Raw genomic sequence first — 18,395 nt, 5'->3', positions numbered from 1 at the left:
ACTTTAACCAGTGACAACAGAATTGCTTTTTAACAAAACAGTTGAAGATGTTTTTAATATAAGTAGTAGTTTCTACTACTGCAAGGAATACTTATGTTCCTTCCAATTCCATTTCAGATTCCCTAGTTTTGTAGGTTGCCAGATGCTGTTAAATTTAGAAGGAAAATCCAAGGAAATAACAAGTCAATTCACTATTAAATACTGTGCCCCCTTTTGCCAAAAGATCCATCAGAGAAGCAGCGCATTCCTGAACTATATATCAATAAGAATACTATAAATCAAAGACAAAAGTAATCTCTATCACAGTATCTGGGTGTTGTGGGTTTTTGGGTTTTTTTTGTTTTTGTTTGTTTGTTTGTTGTCCCCTTACTGCTTTAGAAGCCCTGTAAATTATATGGAAAATATTTATCTACAGACAGTTCACTATCTTTCCATTACTTGAGGCAGTAATAATGGCACTGGTAACTGTTCCAGCCATGGGCATCAGAATTCAAGTACTACTTAAAAATTCCTTCTCACATAACTTTGAGCTGTACCATTAATGGTATGTATTCAGCACCCTGAGAATCTTCACAATAGTCAGTTTTCTACAAATTAACTCCCACTTCGTACTTGACAGACATTCAGTTTGCAATTTGAGCACTGAAAGTAATGGCAACATAGTAGATTTGGAAACTTGACAAGTCAAAATGTAAAGGCAGGTTGAGTGCCAGACATGGAGAACCTGAGCTCTGTTTCTAGGCAACAAGCATATAAGCAATAACCTCTCATTCATATTAGTGCTGTTTCATGTCTGACTGGAGCTAACCAGCAAAAAACATAATTTTTAACAGAGGGAAGAAGCTCCTATTTAAAAACTTTCTGCTCAGAAATGAGTTTTTAGCTTTAGAGTATTCCTCTTCATTTAAGGCTTCTTGGTAAATGCAGGCTTTCCCTTTTGTGGAAAGGGACAACACAGCAGCTGTGGCTCCTAAGAGGCACAGATTAAGAACATGGTTTCTGGGAACATGATGGGAAAAGAGAGCTTTGTGCACAGGAAAAGACTGCAAGACCTAGGTTTACCACCTAACAACCAGTCTGGAGCAACCTTTAAATCTGAGGCTCTTTGTCCATATTTCTGCTCTTCATTACTGGCCTACAGATTATAAGAGCCACTTCTTGATACACACATGGCCTTGAAGCATTACTAACCTGTACTTTTGTCCTTACAGTCTGCTGTAGCAAGCAGCTATACTAGACTAGCAGACTATCAAAAGAGCATTTCAAAGTTGCATGGAATCATCTTTTCTTTGAAGCAATTCTCTGTCTCTTTGAGACTAATCTGCCTCTTTAGAATTGCAGGCTGCCAGGGAGAAGGTCTGTCCAGCATTTGCTAAAACTAATCCTTTCTGAGAAGAAAAGATTAATCATATATTATAATGTAAAAGAGATAATGACTACAGAGGCATACTTCAGAAAGCCAGAGTCCATGTCCAGTTGATGACCAGAGTATTAGAGGAGCATGCAGAACAGAGCAGCTACAGCAGAGAAGCTATGTAATCACATCAGTATTCACAGAGGAAGAAATTCTAGATTTTTCTATGCCAGAAAAGGTGCATATGGAGAGTAGGGGAATCTGAAACTGACAGTTGAAGAGACTAGAAATCAAAAGTCCAGTCTCAAGTATCCTCATACAGGACTTATTTGCTAAAATGCTGAAGAGAAGCTCTGGAACTGTGCCCAGTCTTACACTAATATCATTGTTGTCATTGATAGAAGGGCACAAAATTAATAGACTGGCAAAGAATAACAGTGTGAATAAGCAGTGCCTTTATGGATGTAAACCTCAGTGTCATCAGAGTGTAACTGGCTTTACAGTTAGCTAAAAATTGTCTTAGATGCATGCATGCAAGGTAGCTGTCTCCTCAGGACCTCTTACAGATATTTTTCTTTTTAGACAGACCTTGTTAGGCATGATGAAGTCAGTATTTTTTTAATGTTTCTTTAAGGCCTTAAGGAAGCTCCTCGATAGCTGCTGCACATAAGTAGATGTCAGGAATATAATTACATTCATGATAAATTTATAATGGACAGAGGCTTGCTTTAGCTATGACTACAGTGCAGGTCCTAATGGTGTAATATATCTCAGAATTATGGTCTTTCCAAAGAGATTTTTTAAAGCTTTGATATTTAGGGGGTTTTGTTTTGTTTTGTTTTTCCACTTGGCTCTCTCGGCAGAAATATTGTTTGGTCACAGGAAAGTAACACCATTTTCCAAATTCAAATTTTATAGGTTTGAAAAATTTCTTCTTTTGAATTTTGATTCATATAATTATCCTATTTATTTTAGGATATCAAACAGAAACGTAAATTGTGCCAAAAATACAGGTGGGTTGAAAATTACTTCAAATCACATAATTATACAATCATAGAATGGTTTGATGTAGAAGGGACCTTAAAGATCACCTAGTTCTGACCCCCCAGCTATGAGCAGGAATGCCTCCTACTAGATCACACTGCTCAAAGCCCCATCAAGCCTGGCCATGAACACCTCTGGCTATGGGGCATTCATAGCTTCTCTGAGTAATCTGCTCTTGGGCCTCTTTACAATCACCGTGAAAAATTTCTTAGTAATGTCTAATCTAAATCTACTCTCTTTTAGTTTAAAACCAGTACACTTTGTTCTATGACTATACTCCCTGATAGTCATTCTACAGCTTTCTTGAAGGTCCCTGTTAGATAATGCAATGCCTTTTTATAAGTTCTCTCCAGAACCCTCTCCAAGCTCAACAGCCCCAGTTCCCTCAACCTTTCTTCATAAAAGAGGTGCCCCAGACCTCTGATAATCTTCCTGATTCTCTAGATTCACTTCAACAGGTCCATGTCCTTACACTGGGGGCCTCAGAGCCAAACGCTCAGGAATACCAGTGGGATCTCACAAGAGTGGAGTTAAAGAGAATTACCTTCTTTGACTCACTGGCCACACTTCTTTAATGCATCTGAGGAAAGGAAATACCTGGTTTTCTGGTCTGCAAGTGCACAATGACAGCTCATGCTTATCTTTTCATCCATCAGCGCCCCCAAGTCTTTCTCCACAGGGCTGCTCCCTACTCACTCATTGCTCAGTCTGTTTTTGTGCTTAGGATTGCACTGTGTGATGTGCAGTACCAGTCTTGGCGTTCCTGGACTTCCTGAGGCTTGTCATCTACAAACTTGCTGAGTGTGTCCAGCATCTCACTGCATGTTGGGGACAAAGATGATAAATAATGCTGTTAGTACTATCATCAAAGTATCATGACTTTCACCAGTGGACATAGATTGTTGACCAAAACTCTTCATATGAGACCAATGAGCCAATTTCTTATCCACTCAATAAGTAGTCCATCCACTAAATGCTTTGAATAATTCCAGCTAGATGATGTCAGCAGCTATTCCCTTACTCACTAATGCAATAACTCCATGAAGGGAATGAGAAACACTGAGTGAAATAATCTAAAAACATCAAATAGAATTGAATATCTAATCATAAACACACCTGTCTCAAGTGACAGTGCCTAACAGCCACAAGCCCTGATAGCATTTTCAACTTCTGTTAAACCTGACATGAGACAGGAACTACACATTTTGAAAGGTTATTTAACTTTGCTGAAGGTTCTTTAAGTATTTGCTGCTTTAGTAGAGCTGCCTCTTATAATAACAACACATGGTAAGAGAATAAGTGTATTTTTTTATTTTTCCTTTTGATCCTTAAGAATATTTCTTTTTTTCTTTTTCCTTTTCTTTTTTCTTAATTGAAAGAACCCAGCATTTAATAACATTTAATAGTCTGCCTTTAGAAAAATACTATTGGGTCTTTTTAGGAACTCTGAAGCTCTTGGTCTTTCATCGCTGTCCTCCATGTACCATTTACAACAGTGGCAGTGGTGTAAATGCTGAGGACTTTGATAATTTCCTAAATGCCTCTAATGAGATCTTACCATATCCATACGAGAACAATACCTAGTGTTGATATAGTAGTGCTATCATATTATAGCAATTCAACATATATGGATTGTATAAAATATAGCAAACTTTAAATTTTTGCAATACTAGTTTTGTCCCTAGTTTTTGTCCCTGTGTCATCTGTCCTATCTCCTAAAGCCTGTCATCTCAGACAGGGCTATATCCTTGGCTTTTCCAGTACAGTGAGGGGAGGGGCCAGAAGCAAAACAGTTAAAAAACTCTCCTGTCATTCTTGATAACTGGTTATGTCCTTGCTATTTAATAATTTCCATAAAATTGCACAGATTTTATTGCAGAATCTGAGATAGCCCTTAAATGTTACTGAATGCAACTGATCCTAAATTCAACTAGAATTTAGATTATGCAAAATTTTCCTGTAAAATACCACAAGACGGTGGTATGGAAGTTAAAATCATTGTTGATATATGTCATGGAGCATTATTATTTTTCATCAGACCATCAGGCTAACAACCACAAAAAAAGTAAGTGGAGGAGAATGGCAGTGTCTGATTAACAGAAAAATGCCAAATGATATGTCTTTTCAGTTGCTAATAGTGGAAGCAGTACAAATTATTTTGGATATGATGCTTATAATTAAGCAGTTCATTTATTTAATATATAGAGATAGTATTTGAGTGTGAAGCTTTGATACATTTAAAGAAATTGAACTATTGAAGCTCCATCAACAAGCTGTAGTTGGACCGAGATACTGAACATCATATTCTTCCAAAGCAATAGGTTTTGCCACTCTACATGGCAAACAGGTAGGCAAATATTAATCAGGAAGTAGGCTTGGATAGGCTCTTAAGTTCCTGTTTCTACCACAGTGAGCTAAGCAGAATCTGGTGTACCTCAACATTTGTTTTTCCTCTCACTGTCATGGCAATTCACTGACACCAAGATTTTAAAAGGCCTTAACCAATTTAAGACACATCCTTGTTTGATTACTTCACAAAGTACTGGGCCTGAATGTAGTTCCTCTGTTTTGTCATTAAATTATATTGAACAAGGATAATATCAGATGATAGTGCATCATCCAATACATGGAAGAAAAAAAGAAAGAAAAAAAAAGACAACTGGCATAAGGACTGGTTGCCAACATATCAAATCAAGCTTGGGATGACTTGGGATATTCTATGATTCTATCACAGAATTTTGTTTTTTTTGTTTGTTTGTTTCAAAAATGGATCTGAATCTTTTACAGACCAGAACTTGTTCTCTCTGCAATCAGCGCTGCCACTGTTAAAAGAGAGAGAGAGGGAGAGAGAGGCAGCAGTGGGGAGTACAGGGCCCACTGCTCCACCAGTTTTCTCATAAAAATATTTCATTTAAAAAGAACACTTAAAGCTCCAACTCCCCTGCATGGAATAGAGACATCTATAGCTAGTTCAGGCTGCTAAGAGACTGTTCCAGCCTGACCTTGCCCAGTGATCAAGTCAATTTAAGCATCACATTGCCCCAGTGTCCCACCAGCTACAAGGCAGATCACAGAAGTGGTCTTTCATGTAAAGAAGACCTGGAGACCAAAAATGCTGACAGCAATCAGATAAATGTAATTTATGGTCTCTAATGACTATTCATAATTCACAGCTTGAGAACTAATGATCTGCTAATTAGAGATAAAGGTGCAAGACATGCTACTTCCTAATATGTATTTTGGCATTCATTTTTTCTTCATAGCACATTTTAAAGAGTACTAGAAGAGTTGTACAAGAGAAGCAACAGAAGTTCAATTAATTCATCATTCAAATGAATCACTTTCAGTGCTGACACTCCTGCATAAATAATACTAAGTTTTGGCTAGAATAAGGATGGCAGCAGCCCCATTTCTATATAGTCTTTACAGCAAATCCACAAACATTCGTGGGTTCACAGTGAATCCTTCAGAATACCAGACATCAATCATGATTGATGAGTGATGTCCCCCAGGGATCAGCACTGGGTCTGATACTCTTTAATATCTTAATCAATTACACTGACAGTAGGGCCAAGTGCACCCTCTGCAAATTTGCAGATGACACCAAGCTGTGGGGTTTGGTCAGAACACCAGAGGGACAGGATGCCACCCAGAGGGTCCTGGACAGGCTTGAGCAGTGGGCCAACATGAACCTCATGAAGTTCAACAAATCCAAATTCAAGATCTTGCATCTGGGTCGAGGCAACCCCCATTACCATTACAAGCTGGAGGACAAAAGGATTAAGTGGAGCTCTGCTGAAAAACACCTCAGGTACTGGTGAATGGGTAGCTAATGGATAGCTATGGAGTATAAACAAGCACAAAACAGGTTGTCAGATGGGACTATAAAATCTCTGCCCTTGGAGATTTTCATGGCCTAACTGGAAAAAAATCTTAAGCAATTTATTCTGAATGCAGTGTTTAACCCGCTTTTTGCTGAAAAAGATCCCTCCTGGTATTCCTTCTAGCTTGGAATGAGAAGATAAAACATATTTGCAAAAGTGTTCATGTTTCACTAAAAATCTAGGATTTAACTTCATCTTCTTTTCCAAGAGGCTGTTCTAAACTCACAAAACTTTTCCTCAGATGCTGCTTGAGTACACGCTTGCAGTCCATCAACTATATATTAAAACTGTACATTTTCTCATACATTTATCAAACCGCACCTACGCAGTTATTTGGTTGAGTACAGAACAGCATGTCCAATAAATATCAAAAAGGTTCTCTTTGGACAAACGAAAATAGTTTCACATTGTTAAGCCATTTGCTTTCATTCACTAATTTCTATTTTTGATACAATATTTCATTAGAAGGTAATTACATGGAAAACCAGAAAGCCTGGAAACATTCCAGTGGTTGCATCAGACATAGATTACCTCTGCTCTTGAGAATTATTTTATTAACTTTCTAGCCTTTTCTATATATTTTATTTATTTACTGGGGGGAAAGAAAGGCTTTTAACATGAGGAAATATAGTATTCAGTAAGAAAGCATAGCTCTCTCCATTTAAAGACCAAAAAAAAAGGTAACGTTCTTCTCTGAGCAGATGGTTAATTTGACGAGTGCTTTTTATTTTCTCAGTAAAAGTTTGTTTTGATCTTACATACTATTGTCACTCTGAATTTCTCCAGACTGAATTCCCATATCATTACAGCTAGGTAACAAGTTCAAGAGAATGTAAGAAAAAACCTGAAAATAGGAATGTGTCTATTCTTTCCAGAGACTAGAAGTAAAAGTTTTTCACAAGTATCTGGCTTGTAGTTATAGCACACTGATACATAAAACCACCTTTTCTTTCCTGGGCTGCACTACACCAATCTCTGAAAGCTTCCCAGATAATCTCTGGGAGGACCACTGCACTACATAGGTTTCAGCTACACAGTAATTTCACAGTTCACAGAAATGACACTCCTGAACTCAGAATCTTCTCTCTACAACATCTAATTCAGGCTATTCCAAGATAATAAGCACCTCAGATCATATCTATGACCACCAGATGGATCTAGCTCACGAGCTCTCAAATCCTCAATCACTACATTTCACATGACTCAAGATTGGAAAGACATCAGACAGCTGACAAATTCTGCGGGTCTCAGAGTGGCTAAAAATATCTTATCAAGGAAATAACTGATTTTTCATAATGGATATAGCATTTATGGTGGTTAATTTTGATTCCATTAGCACCAAGTTGCTCTGATTCAACAGGATACTTGATGTTAAGTCTGCAGTCATATATAATAGGAAAGGAACAATTTAGCATTCTTAGAGTTAGAAATCCAGATCCATTTATCATAATAAACAAATATAAAATATTTAATTGATAAATAGAAATTAAAATAAATTGGTTTTGGTTTCCAAGAATGAAACTGTTTGCAGTCAAGTCATTAAAGCATTAAAACATTAAGAGGAGAAATGGAGATGTATATTGGAACAGATATCACCTGGAGCATACACACAGTTGAAGCTTTGAGACTGCAACTGCTGTAAGAACTCCATTTGGAATCTGGGATTGTGATGCAGGACCCCATGCTTTGTGAAATATTAAGCTAGAATACAGCTTCCCAAAACAGAACAAAAGAATCTTCATAAATATCATTTTAAAAGTCAATGCTATTCCCTCTTGCTACCAACCAGAAGAAAGAAGCACATGATAAGGAGATTATTCTTGAGAACACTTTATCCTCACATACAAACATGAAGGTGCATAGTCTAAGTAGTAGCATATGATTTTAAAGTCTTATTCAGAAAGAGCTTGGACAAAATCTAGCAGCTATAATCCCTGACTCAGATGCTAACTACATCAGCAGAGAATATCTATCAGTGTAATTGTATCTCCAAGCAACACAATAATTGATGCAGAAAGAAGCACAAATGAAAGAGGAAAGGAAAAAAGCTCTGCAGTACTGGAAGAAGTTTTTGAAAGACTAAAGAAAAGTTGTGTGAAAAAATTATTTTTCCTCACAACCTCATAAATAAATGTTCTTACAGTTGACTTCAAGAGCCACTTGAAGCCTCCAATTTTTTTGAAAGAACGCCTAAAGATATTTCAATGGTGTCTACTCTGCTAAAAATAAAATACATAAACTTCTTAAATACTGTATTTAATTAAGTGACTTTGCAGAAATAATACCTCAGAAACTACAGTTAAATAACTTCTGTTTAAGCAGGAACAACAAAACAATAATTTACCTAGTTTTCCTCATAGCTGTTGTTATTCAATATCAGCTATTGCTCAGAGGTTAAACAATAGATAAAAACATGATCTAGTAAGAAATGACAGCTAAGGAATCTCAGAGAAATAGGAAAACTGAGATTCATTCTGAGAAAAGAAACGCTACAGAAGTATTCAACTGTGTCTAAAAGCTGTAATCAATAGCAAAATCCATGTAACTAACAATTGTGGAGGTAAATATAAAAGTGATATATTACGTGCTTTTCTTTTATTCAAATGTGAAATCCAACTAATCCTTTTCAACAAGACAAATTCTTTCATACAAACAAAATAAAATTATTTCAATTTAAAGATTCTACCAAGATAACTAAGTTTTTTAAGGAGTGCTGTATAATTCAGAAATGTTTAAATAAGAGTTGCAAGAGATCTTTCACAACAAAAAAGCTTGAGACAGCTCCGCTGGGAAAACAAATCAAAACAACAACAACAAAAAGCATTTAAAAGTTAACAGTTTAGAAGTTAACCAGATGGCATACTAAAAATAAGCACTTAACTTTTATCTTCCTGTGAGAGAAATATGACCATTATCAAGAACTAACTGGAGGTAAGAATTTCTTGTCTCCTGCAGCAGAATACTGAATGCTTTACTTTACCCTGCAAAACTTTACCTGCCTTGAACATTTCATCTCCAAGCATGCCAAATCTGTCACCTGTATCAAGGATTTCAAGAATCTTTTTGCAGGTTTCATAAAATACATATTCTTAAACTATCACCTATGAACCAGTGATAAAAGTCAGTGTATTATCTGTGGTCCTATAGGAGCAGGCAAAATTTACATGTCTATTCTCCTTGTTTGCAGCACGCAAGTTTAGTTGTTTGCTTTTATGTTTACCTCTTGATTTGTTCTGCTGCTTTTGTTTGTTTGTTTGAGGTTTTTTTTTGCTTGTTTAATAGAAATCTTACATTACTGTAAAAAGGAATGATAAAGTTGAAGTCCATAAGACTTTACTGAAGTGATCACTGTAAAAAACATAAACTTCAGAACAGCTATTTCAGAAAGAAAACTTGGAAAAAATAGTCTGTTTTAAGAGATTGAAAACAAATATATACACAACAGTCAAAAATATCACAATCTATATCTCACAGAACAGACAGGAAAAACATCAGACTGGTAGAGTGAGTCATTACCTAAATACATATAAGCATAAATGGATGGAAGCATGCCAATGAAAGACATAACAGAATCATCATAAAACATAATGATGTATCTTAACATACTTTAATGATTTATCTGGAATAGGCTGCATGGTAAATGTATGCATTACATTTTCTTATATTAGTTTGCCTTGTGTGAAACCTCCATTTCTCCAGACCACAGCTGTCATTGTGATTGCATAAATTTGACATTTAAAGGTATTCACCATGATATTAAGGAACAAAAAACTACAGATACACAACTTTATGAAAAACATGGCTACAGCCAAGTATTAAAAAAAGACTTAACATCTTCCAAATGCCTACATCACAACACACAGAGTAATAACATCAGTCTCAGCTCTTTCCTAATTCTTGATTTGAGAAAAATGCATATGCAACATTAAAGGACAGCAACACCTTTATGTTTTCCCATTTAATCTTTCTCCCAGGATTCCCAAACCTGTCTTAGTCAACTGCAGGGACTGGATTTATAAACCACTATATGATCTGTAAAGAAAGACATGAAGAGGTACTCCTTTCTCTTACTCCCCTTTTCTCTTGCTCCCACATGGTTATGTTGTTTACTGTGGAATAAGCAAACACTGGGTATGCCAATAAATAAATAAATAAAAATAAAAATAAAAATAAAAATAAAAATAAAAATAAAAATAAAAATAAAAATAAAAATAAAAATAAAAATAAAAAAAAATAAAAATAAAAGGACCAAACTCTAATTTAACAATTAGCTCCCTCTTCATGTAAAATATGTTCTATTCCTTTTTCTTCTGAACACTTACTGCTTTGCAAACTTTTTGCATTAAAAAAGATTTTGATAAAGCTAGTGAATACTCCTCATTAATAAAAGCAATCTGAATCTTTAATAGTCTATTACAAGCTCTTCTTCCATTTTAGAGCAAATGTTTCCCATGATTTCCTGTTCATGTGAAATATTGATTCTCTGGGACTTGACTTCTCTCTGCTTTTGACAAATATTGTCAGTTGTCAAATTGTCAAATATTGCAGCTGAGGGAACTGGGATTGTTTAGGCTTGGGAAAATGAGGTTCAGTGGAGACCTTATTGCCCTCTACAACTCCCTCGAGGGACACTGGCAAGTTGGAGGTCAGCCACTTGTCCTAGGGAACTAGTGATAGGACAAGGAACAGTGTCAAGTTGCACTAGAAAAGGTTCAGATTAGATACTAGGACAAATTTCTTCTCCAAAAGAATGGTGAGGCAATAGAAAAGGCTGCCCAGGGAGGTGGTGAAGTCACCGTGCCTGATGGTGTTTAAGGAAAGGGTGGATGTAATACCTGGGGACGTGGTTTAGTAGGCAGTATTGGAAGTAGGTGAACAGTTGGACTAGATGATCTTAGAGGTCTTTTCCAACCTTAATGATTCTATGATTCTATGAAATACACATTACTGTAACACAGAGGAGAAAAGCAGGTATCATGATGTATCAAAAAATATTTTACAAAAAGAACTCTTCCATCTAGGAACACACTATGGCAATTATTCTGTATTATCAGTTATTTCTAATTTTGCCTCCAACATCTTATGACTGAATATATGTATAAAATAATTCAGTAACATACCACTTCAGCATAGGCATTCATTGACTAATTCTTCCTCTCTGACATCATTAGTACATATCTGTCTTCCAATGAATTGGCATCTAGTCCAGTTTGCACAAAAGAAGTGAGACTGTCAGTTTTGTTGAAATTCACAGTAGTATGTGGATGGTACTGGAATAAAGGAACTAACTTTCTTTTCCAGAACTGAATAAATAAGTATTGAGTACTCACAGGTTTTGTTTTGTTATTGTTACTGTTTAACAAATATAGACTGATCTAAGATTACCAGTGATTTTCACACTGAAGTGCAAAATGCTACAAAATCTTGAGTTACGTTTCATTCATAACAATCTGGCTTCTACAAACAGAGACCCCAAAAATCATGCATTAAAAATATTAACAAAAGAGTCATAGGTCCATCAAAGTCTCAAAGTCCAAGTTTCTATAAATTTTGATGTAAATTTGTCTGAGAATAAAAACATAGGATTTTAGATGCTTTTATTTTTCATTTAGATGTTCTTTGATTTAATACACTTCAGCTCAGAAAAAAAAATGAAATAGAATCCTGCTTAGGAACTGTATCATCCATCCAATGAAGTTAAAAGACAGGAAGGCAGACACCAGTGCTGAGGATTTGTTGACTGCAGTGTACCTACCACCTTTCATCATTCCCACTTCATAGCATTTTCTTAGTCGGCAGGCCTGGCAGCTCTTTCTTCTGTTCTTGTCAATAGTACACTGGTTAGTGGCAGGACACATGTAGTCATTGTGCCCTGTAAAACCAGATGGAAAATAAGGACACAGTTACAACAGGCATTATAAACTGCTCATAATACATTATCATATGATTCACTGAGTATTTAGTAGTCTTACTGTCATTATCTATCAAAAAGATGTTAATAATGCTAAAAATTCACAGCACACTCACATTTATACACAAGTTCTTCAAAATATTACAAAATATTTGCATAAAATGAAAACATCTATAGAATAATTTTTTTTAAATTAACAATCAAAGCAGCCACAAAAAAAAAAAAAAAAAAAAAAAGGAGTAGATAAATGAAAAAGTCACTTGAATTCCTTGTTCTTAGTTTGAGAACTGTCATGTGATCTGTGTGTTTGTGATTATAGGTTTATAGAATGAAAAAGGTCTATCCACAGAGCTTTTTTAGACACTTACCAAGATTTGGGGCAGGTTAGAAAGGAAATACAACATAAATTAGAGGCAAAAAATATTAATTTAATTGTACACCAGGGATAAATCAATCCCTAAATCTACTCCCTAATTGTTTGTACACTAATACACGCAAAAACACTTTTTTTCATGACAAATTCTTCTATTATCATCGATTAATTTTGACACCAGCTCCTTTTCAGATCTTTGTCTTTCAGATCTTCACTTCCTTCTTTATTATGCTCTGTGCTTCAATTCTTTCTACAAAAGTTTTCAGTGTATCATTATTTGTTAATGCCAACAAACTCTTTCCCTTCTTTTTTCTCCTTAAAAATAAGTATCAAATATATACTCAAGCCTGGTATTAAATTATTTTCCAGCCACAGACAAAGTTCAGCAAGGATAAAAAGACTATCCAAAATGATCCTATTGGTGCTTAGTATTCATCTAAATGCAACTAAGGTACAGCACAAAATGAAACAATTTTACTGCAGAACTGTTTGTTCCTTCTTTCAGGTCAAGGGATCAGCTTGAGGTAGAGTAGGGTGGAGGTTTGACAGAGGCCTTGGTCTCATCAAATCATCTATCCTTGACTACAAATTAGAAAATAGGGTAAAAATGACTATCGGATTACACCAGGAACATCTGTTCTCTAATGCTACAAAAATGGGATCCAATCAAAATAAGTAGCTGAATGGAAAACTTGTTATTATAGACAGATGACTATATATTGTCTCAAGCAGGCAGAATTATTATTTACTAACTGTATGCATGTATATTTTCCTGGACTGAGATAAACAGGAAGAACAGAGATGCAACTCAAACTTAGCATGAGAGAGCATTTTAATTTTCAGTTCCTTGAGTATGATACAGGCTGTTATGTATCTAATTCAAGACATTTCACATTTGGGGGGAAAAAAATCAAGAAAGAAAGAAAGATGACAGCCTCAACCACATGAAAATACAATATCTACACAGAAAAGGAGAAAAAAGTTAAAGCTGTACTTAAGATGTTTATTAGATTAATTAATATTTCACAAACAAATAAAAGCTTTGACTGGTTATCTGAAACCCATTCTAGTAAAGCTAAAATGTAAATTCAGAAGTAGAATATTTCCAGGCACTGAAATCACCTTGCAACCCTCTGTAAGAAAAGCAGATAAATATTTCCACTTTGGTCAAAACCAAAAATATGTTGTAACACTTCTATTGGATCAGCTGATCTTCATAAGGTTCAACTCATCCTTTTTATGGTTCTTACGCAGATGATAACCTTCTAATTTGATCTGAACCTATATTTCCTTTTTCCAACTTCAAATGTTCAAAAACTGATTTTGTTTTTTAGAACAGCATGTAAAACAATCCTAACTGTAATCCATCTACAATCCTTACAGAAATCAATACAATACCATAGCTAACATCATTGCTTAGACATTGTAGTGACTATACATCTAGAAAGACAATACTGTATTTAATACTTTTCACGTTTTTAAATTTCATTTTACTGGTGAGTCTTTCATTAGTTTGAACAATTGGGGGGGGGGGAGGGGATGGGCAGGGAAGCAACTTGAAGAAAATATTAGATAATTAGAGCATACATTAAAATGATCATCAAATGAATCAGGGAAGTAGAGGAAGGTAAGGAAGGCAGGAAGGAAGGAAGGAATGAAGGAACCATTCCATCTTCCTCACATTACCATCTGATTACAAGTGCTCAGTCACTGGAATCAGAGAAGAAAGTTTCCTCTGAAAGGAACAGATAAGACTGGGATGGAGCAACATGGGAAAAGATAGAATGTAAATACAGAATTGGTAAAACCCAAAGATGACTGATAGTTCTAAGGAAAGTAATTTAAAAAAATCTGAGGTGTAATGTATTTTAGTTTTTCTACTTTATCCTTAAAGCTCATCTCTTGGCAACGCAGATGCTGAGCAATCCAACTTATTAGAAGTGATTCCTCACTGATTGGGGTCATTAATAGGAGAATGGAACACAATAAGTGTCCAGCTGCCCTACACTTTCTTTTACTGCTACTAAAAGAACTGAACTAAACTGGAACTAAAAGAATGCAGGCTACAGGAGAAACTAATTAGACTATAAAAATCATTGGTATCATAGGAATACTGAAATGAAGAAATGTCTTTAGTGATCACTTGTACTTATAAGGTATTTGGACTCCCTGCTCTTATTGGTTTGTCGCTTTTCTGAAAATAAATTATCAGATATCCTGCACAAGATTAAAGACAGTGAGTTTACTGTCCTGCATATTAAATTACATAACTTATTCTACTACACTCTGTTACATGTACTACTTAATGCACACATTTGTATGACTTGCACTGTCATCAGTTAACAAAGAAAGACTTTAAGGGAGATGTTGGAGGAATTGGGTTTGGTTTTTTTTTTAGTTGGAGGAATTGGTTTGTGTTTTTTTTATATATCTTGCACATTATTCATTTTAAAATAATAGCAAAATTAACATTAAGTACTTTTACAGCTCTTTATTCTGTGCTAAGGTCTTTCTGGAATGGGGCAAAAGATCAAGGTCTATATGATAAAACCCAATATAATAGGAAGTGAGGTTTAGGAAGTAAAATGTTTACAAGAAAATAATGGTTGAAATTAGGATGATTTTCAGCTTATCCTCACTTGGCCTGTCATAATCATGGCTGTTTCTTGTTGGATATGCACACTGAGTCTTTCTTGTCACTATGAGTCAAACACCTAGTGTTTATATTCAGAGACTCACATCACTATCAGACTAAGTGTTCTCATGAGTATGCAACAGCCAAGCGTGCTTGAATCAGAGTGGGAAGATGATTAAACTGTGAGGGCTTCAGTCAACAAAACACTTCATATTTCTTTAAAGTTAAGCATTACTACATTCAGCAGAACATTTAAGCATCAGTGTACTTGTATCTAGTAGTTCCAGCAAAGTGTATGTGTTTAAAACTCTGAAAGTAATGCTTCCTATTTACTTCCATGGAAATTTCAACAGATATAAAGAGCATGGTAACACCATTTGATGGAGGAAATTCTCAGTTAAAAAACACTGCTTCTCAACATATTCAGCACCATTACCTATGCATTTTTGCCAGCAATGAGCAATAGCCTGCATTCCATGCTTGTTAACATCTACACATGTGAAGGTAGCCACTGTCACTGTCACCACAGCTGAAACATACTACGAGCTGCTTCACTGTGCCACACCCACTGTTTGGACTCCATAAACATTCAGCAAATGTCAATGAATGCCAGTGGGTGCCATTTTTTCCACAAGGAGGAAATCAGTGACACAACTTTGCTTCATACACACTTTCATGTCAGAAACCATTTTGTCAGACTGCCCTTCTGCTGTCACCTGTCACAAGGTAACAAAATGTAATGGAATACTGGCAGGAAGGTTCAATCTATACTGCTATATCACCAACATCTGCCTCTACACTGTGGGCAAATATAATAAAATAGGAGGCATTACTTTCAGAGCAGCCTTCATGTATCACTGAATGAAGGAGGACCATAAATAGGTTTTATTCTGCACAAGAAATTGGATTAAAGTCAGTGAAGAGATTTTGTCAGAGTATTGATGTTAAAGACTGTTATAATATTTCTTTTTAAATGAACATTTTCAATTACAGGTAGTAGTGTAAGTACACTACATCTCCTTGCAAACTGTACATTAAATTACCAAGGATCCAAATATAAAGTGAGTCTACCTAAATTTCTTTAGTATGCCCATGAGAAAACAATCTGAAGCTATGCCTGGAATAAAAATAGAGATATGTTAATTTTCTTGTGGCCAAGAACTGTTGGATTTGAAGTGCACAAGAGTAATTTACAGTTGTTTTTATTTCTTGTCCTCTTTATATTGTTTGTGGGAATTTTCTCTAGAGGAATTTCTTCTCTTCCCATTTTAACTCAAATAAGTTGAAGCTAAAAATACAAGAGATATCATTAAAAATCTACAGGAATAAGATAGCCATGGCTTGCCTATGCCTCTGTCAGAAAATGTATTTTGTCTCTGAAGAGATCCTATTGAAGTGTCTGTAAGTAATACACTGTGGGAGTTTTTCCTTAAACATAGCACTTGGTTTAATCACGTGCCAAGGCTTTAAGACAACTGTGATTTTTCAGATAAGGAAACAGAAACTAGATGTCACATTCCCTGCCAGACTTTAGAGATTGGGATCTAGATTGGTGTCTTTTTTTTTTTTCTTTTTTTTTTTTTTAATGTCATCAGGGAAAAATATACAAACTATTTTATTATCTTGTCTAAAATTTAAAAAAAAAAAAAAAAAAAGGATTTGAGGTAGAAGTACGTTTTGCATTTAGGGTGACAACTGAGGATAAGGAGAATGGGTAGAACAGTTATCCTCAGGGCACTTTATGCCCTGATCTGGAAGTCTGGGATGCTATGCAGAATACACCCCTGGTGATTCAGGTGGAGACAGTTAGAGAGCTCCTCTTCCATGAGGACTGACAAAAGTCCATGATACAGGACAGGCTCCATCCTAGGGTGCTGAGGGAGTTGGCGGGGATAATTGCTGAACTGCCATCTATCAGCATTCTTGGTTATTTGGAAAGGTCCCAGAGGACTGGAGGCTTGCCAATGTGACTCTCATCTACAGGAAAGGCCATAAGGAGGACCCAGGGAACCACAGGCCTGTCAGCCTGACCTTGGTACCAGGGAAACTGAGACAGGGAAGCTTTAGTTTAGAGATTAGAAGGACATTTTTCACACAGAAGGTGGCGACGCACTGGAACAGGTTGCCCAAGTAGGTCCTGGATGCCCCATCCCTGGGGGCATTCAAGGCCAGGCTGGATGTGGCTCTAGGCAACCTGGTCTGGTGGTTGGCAACCCTGCACATAGCAGGGGGGTTAAAACTACATGATCATCATACTTCTTTTCAACCCAGGCCATTCTATGATTCTATGATAATGATGTATTTTTTAAAAGTGTAGTAACAGTCTTGGGTGATTTGCAGACTAACACAAAAGGAAAATACAGCTTTTTTTCCTGTGGCAAGATAGCCAGAAAAACAAGGGATGAACTTAACCTGCAGGAAGGAAGATTCAGATGTCACAGTAGCCTTCAAAGATAAGGAGCGATATATACTGGATCAGTGTACAGGTTTTAAAGAAGCAGCTAAATAAACATGTAAGTAATCAGCAACAGTTGATCCCATCACAGGACAGAAAAATGGACTAGGTTTTGAGGTCCACTGCAACCCAATGGTTTGCTTAGACCATAAAAAATAAGGAATCGTCTTGGATGCAACCATCTTAAATCACTGCCATATCCATGCTGAATGTAGTATTTAAAAGTCACTGAAACACTGAAACACTACCACTTCAAAATAGATTGATGGGGAAAAAGGAAGTATTGACACTTTCAACATACACTTCCCTGAAACAAGGAATAAACATCAATTAGAATTCTGATCTTCAAAACACACATTAGAAAGCAACAATCAGAGCATGTTTTGAGAACTTGAGACTACAAACACAAAAATAAAGCAAAAGAAGTTTCAGATGAAGCTGACTTATCAAAGGTCATTAGAACTGTTGATGGCTAAATCCTTCTGCTTTTTTTCAAGCATGCGTTTTCTAGACTTCTAACCATCACCTACCTCTCAAGCTGGAACTGTGTGTTTTCAACCTTAAGATTACATACTGGTGTGCAGCCCTCTATTTATTTACTGTATTTGTCTCTGCAAGTCTCACTTACACTTGTGTTCTGTAGTTGTGTTCTTTCTACTTGACAGCTTGTAGAATCAACATGCAAGCAGTTTTTTTTGGGGGGTTCTGTCTTCTTGGCTTCAGGGTCAATATAGATTGA

The 18,395-nt window shown here is 36.0% G+C and overlaps 1 protein-coding gene across 5 annotated transcripts in view; it reads right to left on the bottom strand.

Moving 5' to 3' along the window:
• The window catches only part of ESR1 (estrogen receptor 1), a 175,167-nt gene that overhangs the window by 54,849 nt on the left and 101,923 nt on the right, over positions 1-18,395 (bottom strand). For all 5 annotated transcript variants that reach the window (XM_032443212.2, XM_032443211.2, XM_085540908.1 and 2 more), the window contains 1 exon segment: positions 12,038-12,154. In XM_032443212.2, coding sequence (XP_032299103.1) covers positions 12,038-12,154 — 117 coding nt within the window.

Source organism: Coturnix japonica, chromosome 3 (assembly GCF_054131305.1).
Source record: "Coturnix japonica strain WE chromosome 3, WE-NBRP24, whole genome shotgun sequence".
In the NCBI taxonomy this organism is placed as follows: domain Eukaryota; kingdom Metazoa; phylum Chordata; class Aves; order Galliformes; family Phasianidae; genus Coturnix; species Coturnix japonica.
The sequence above is the reverse complement of the archived record's forward strand: the minus strand, read 5'-3'. Positions and strand labels throughout refer to the sequence as shown.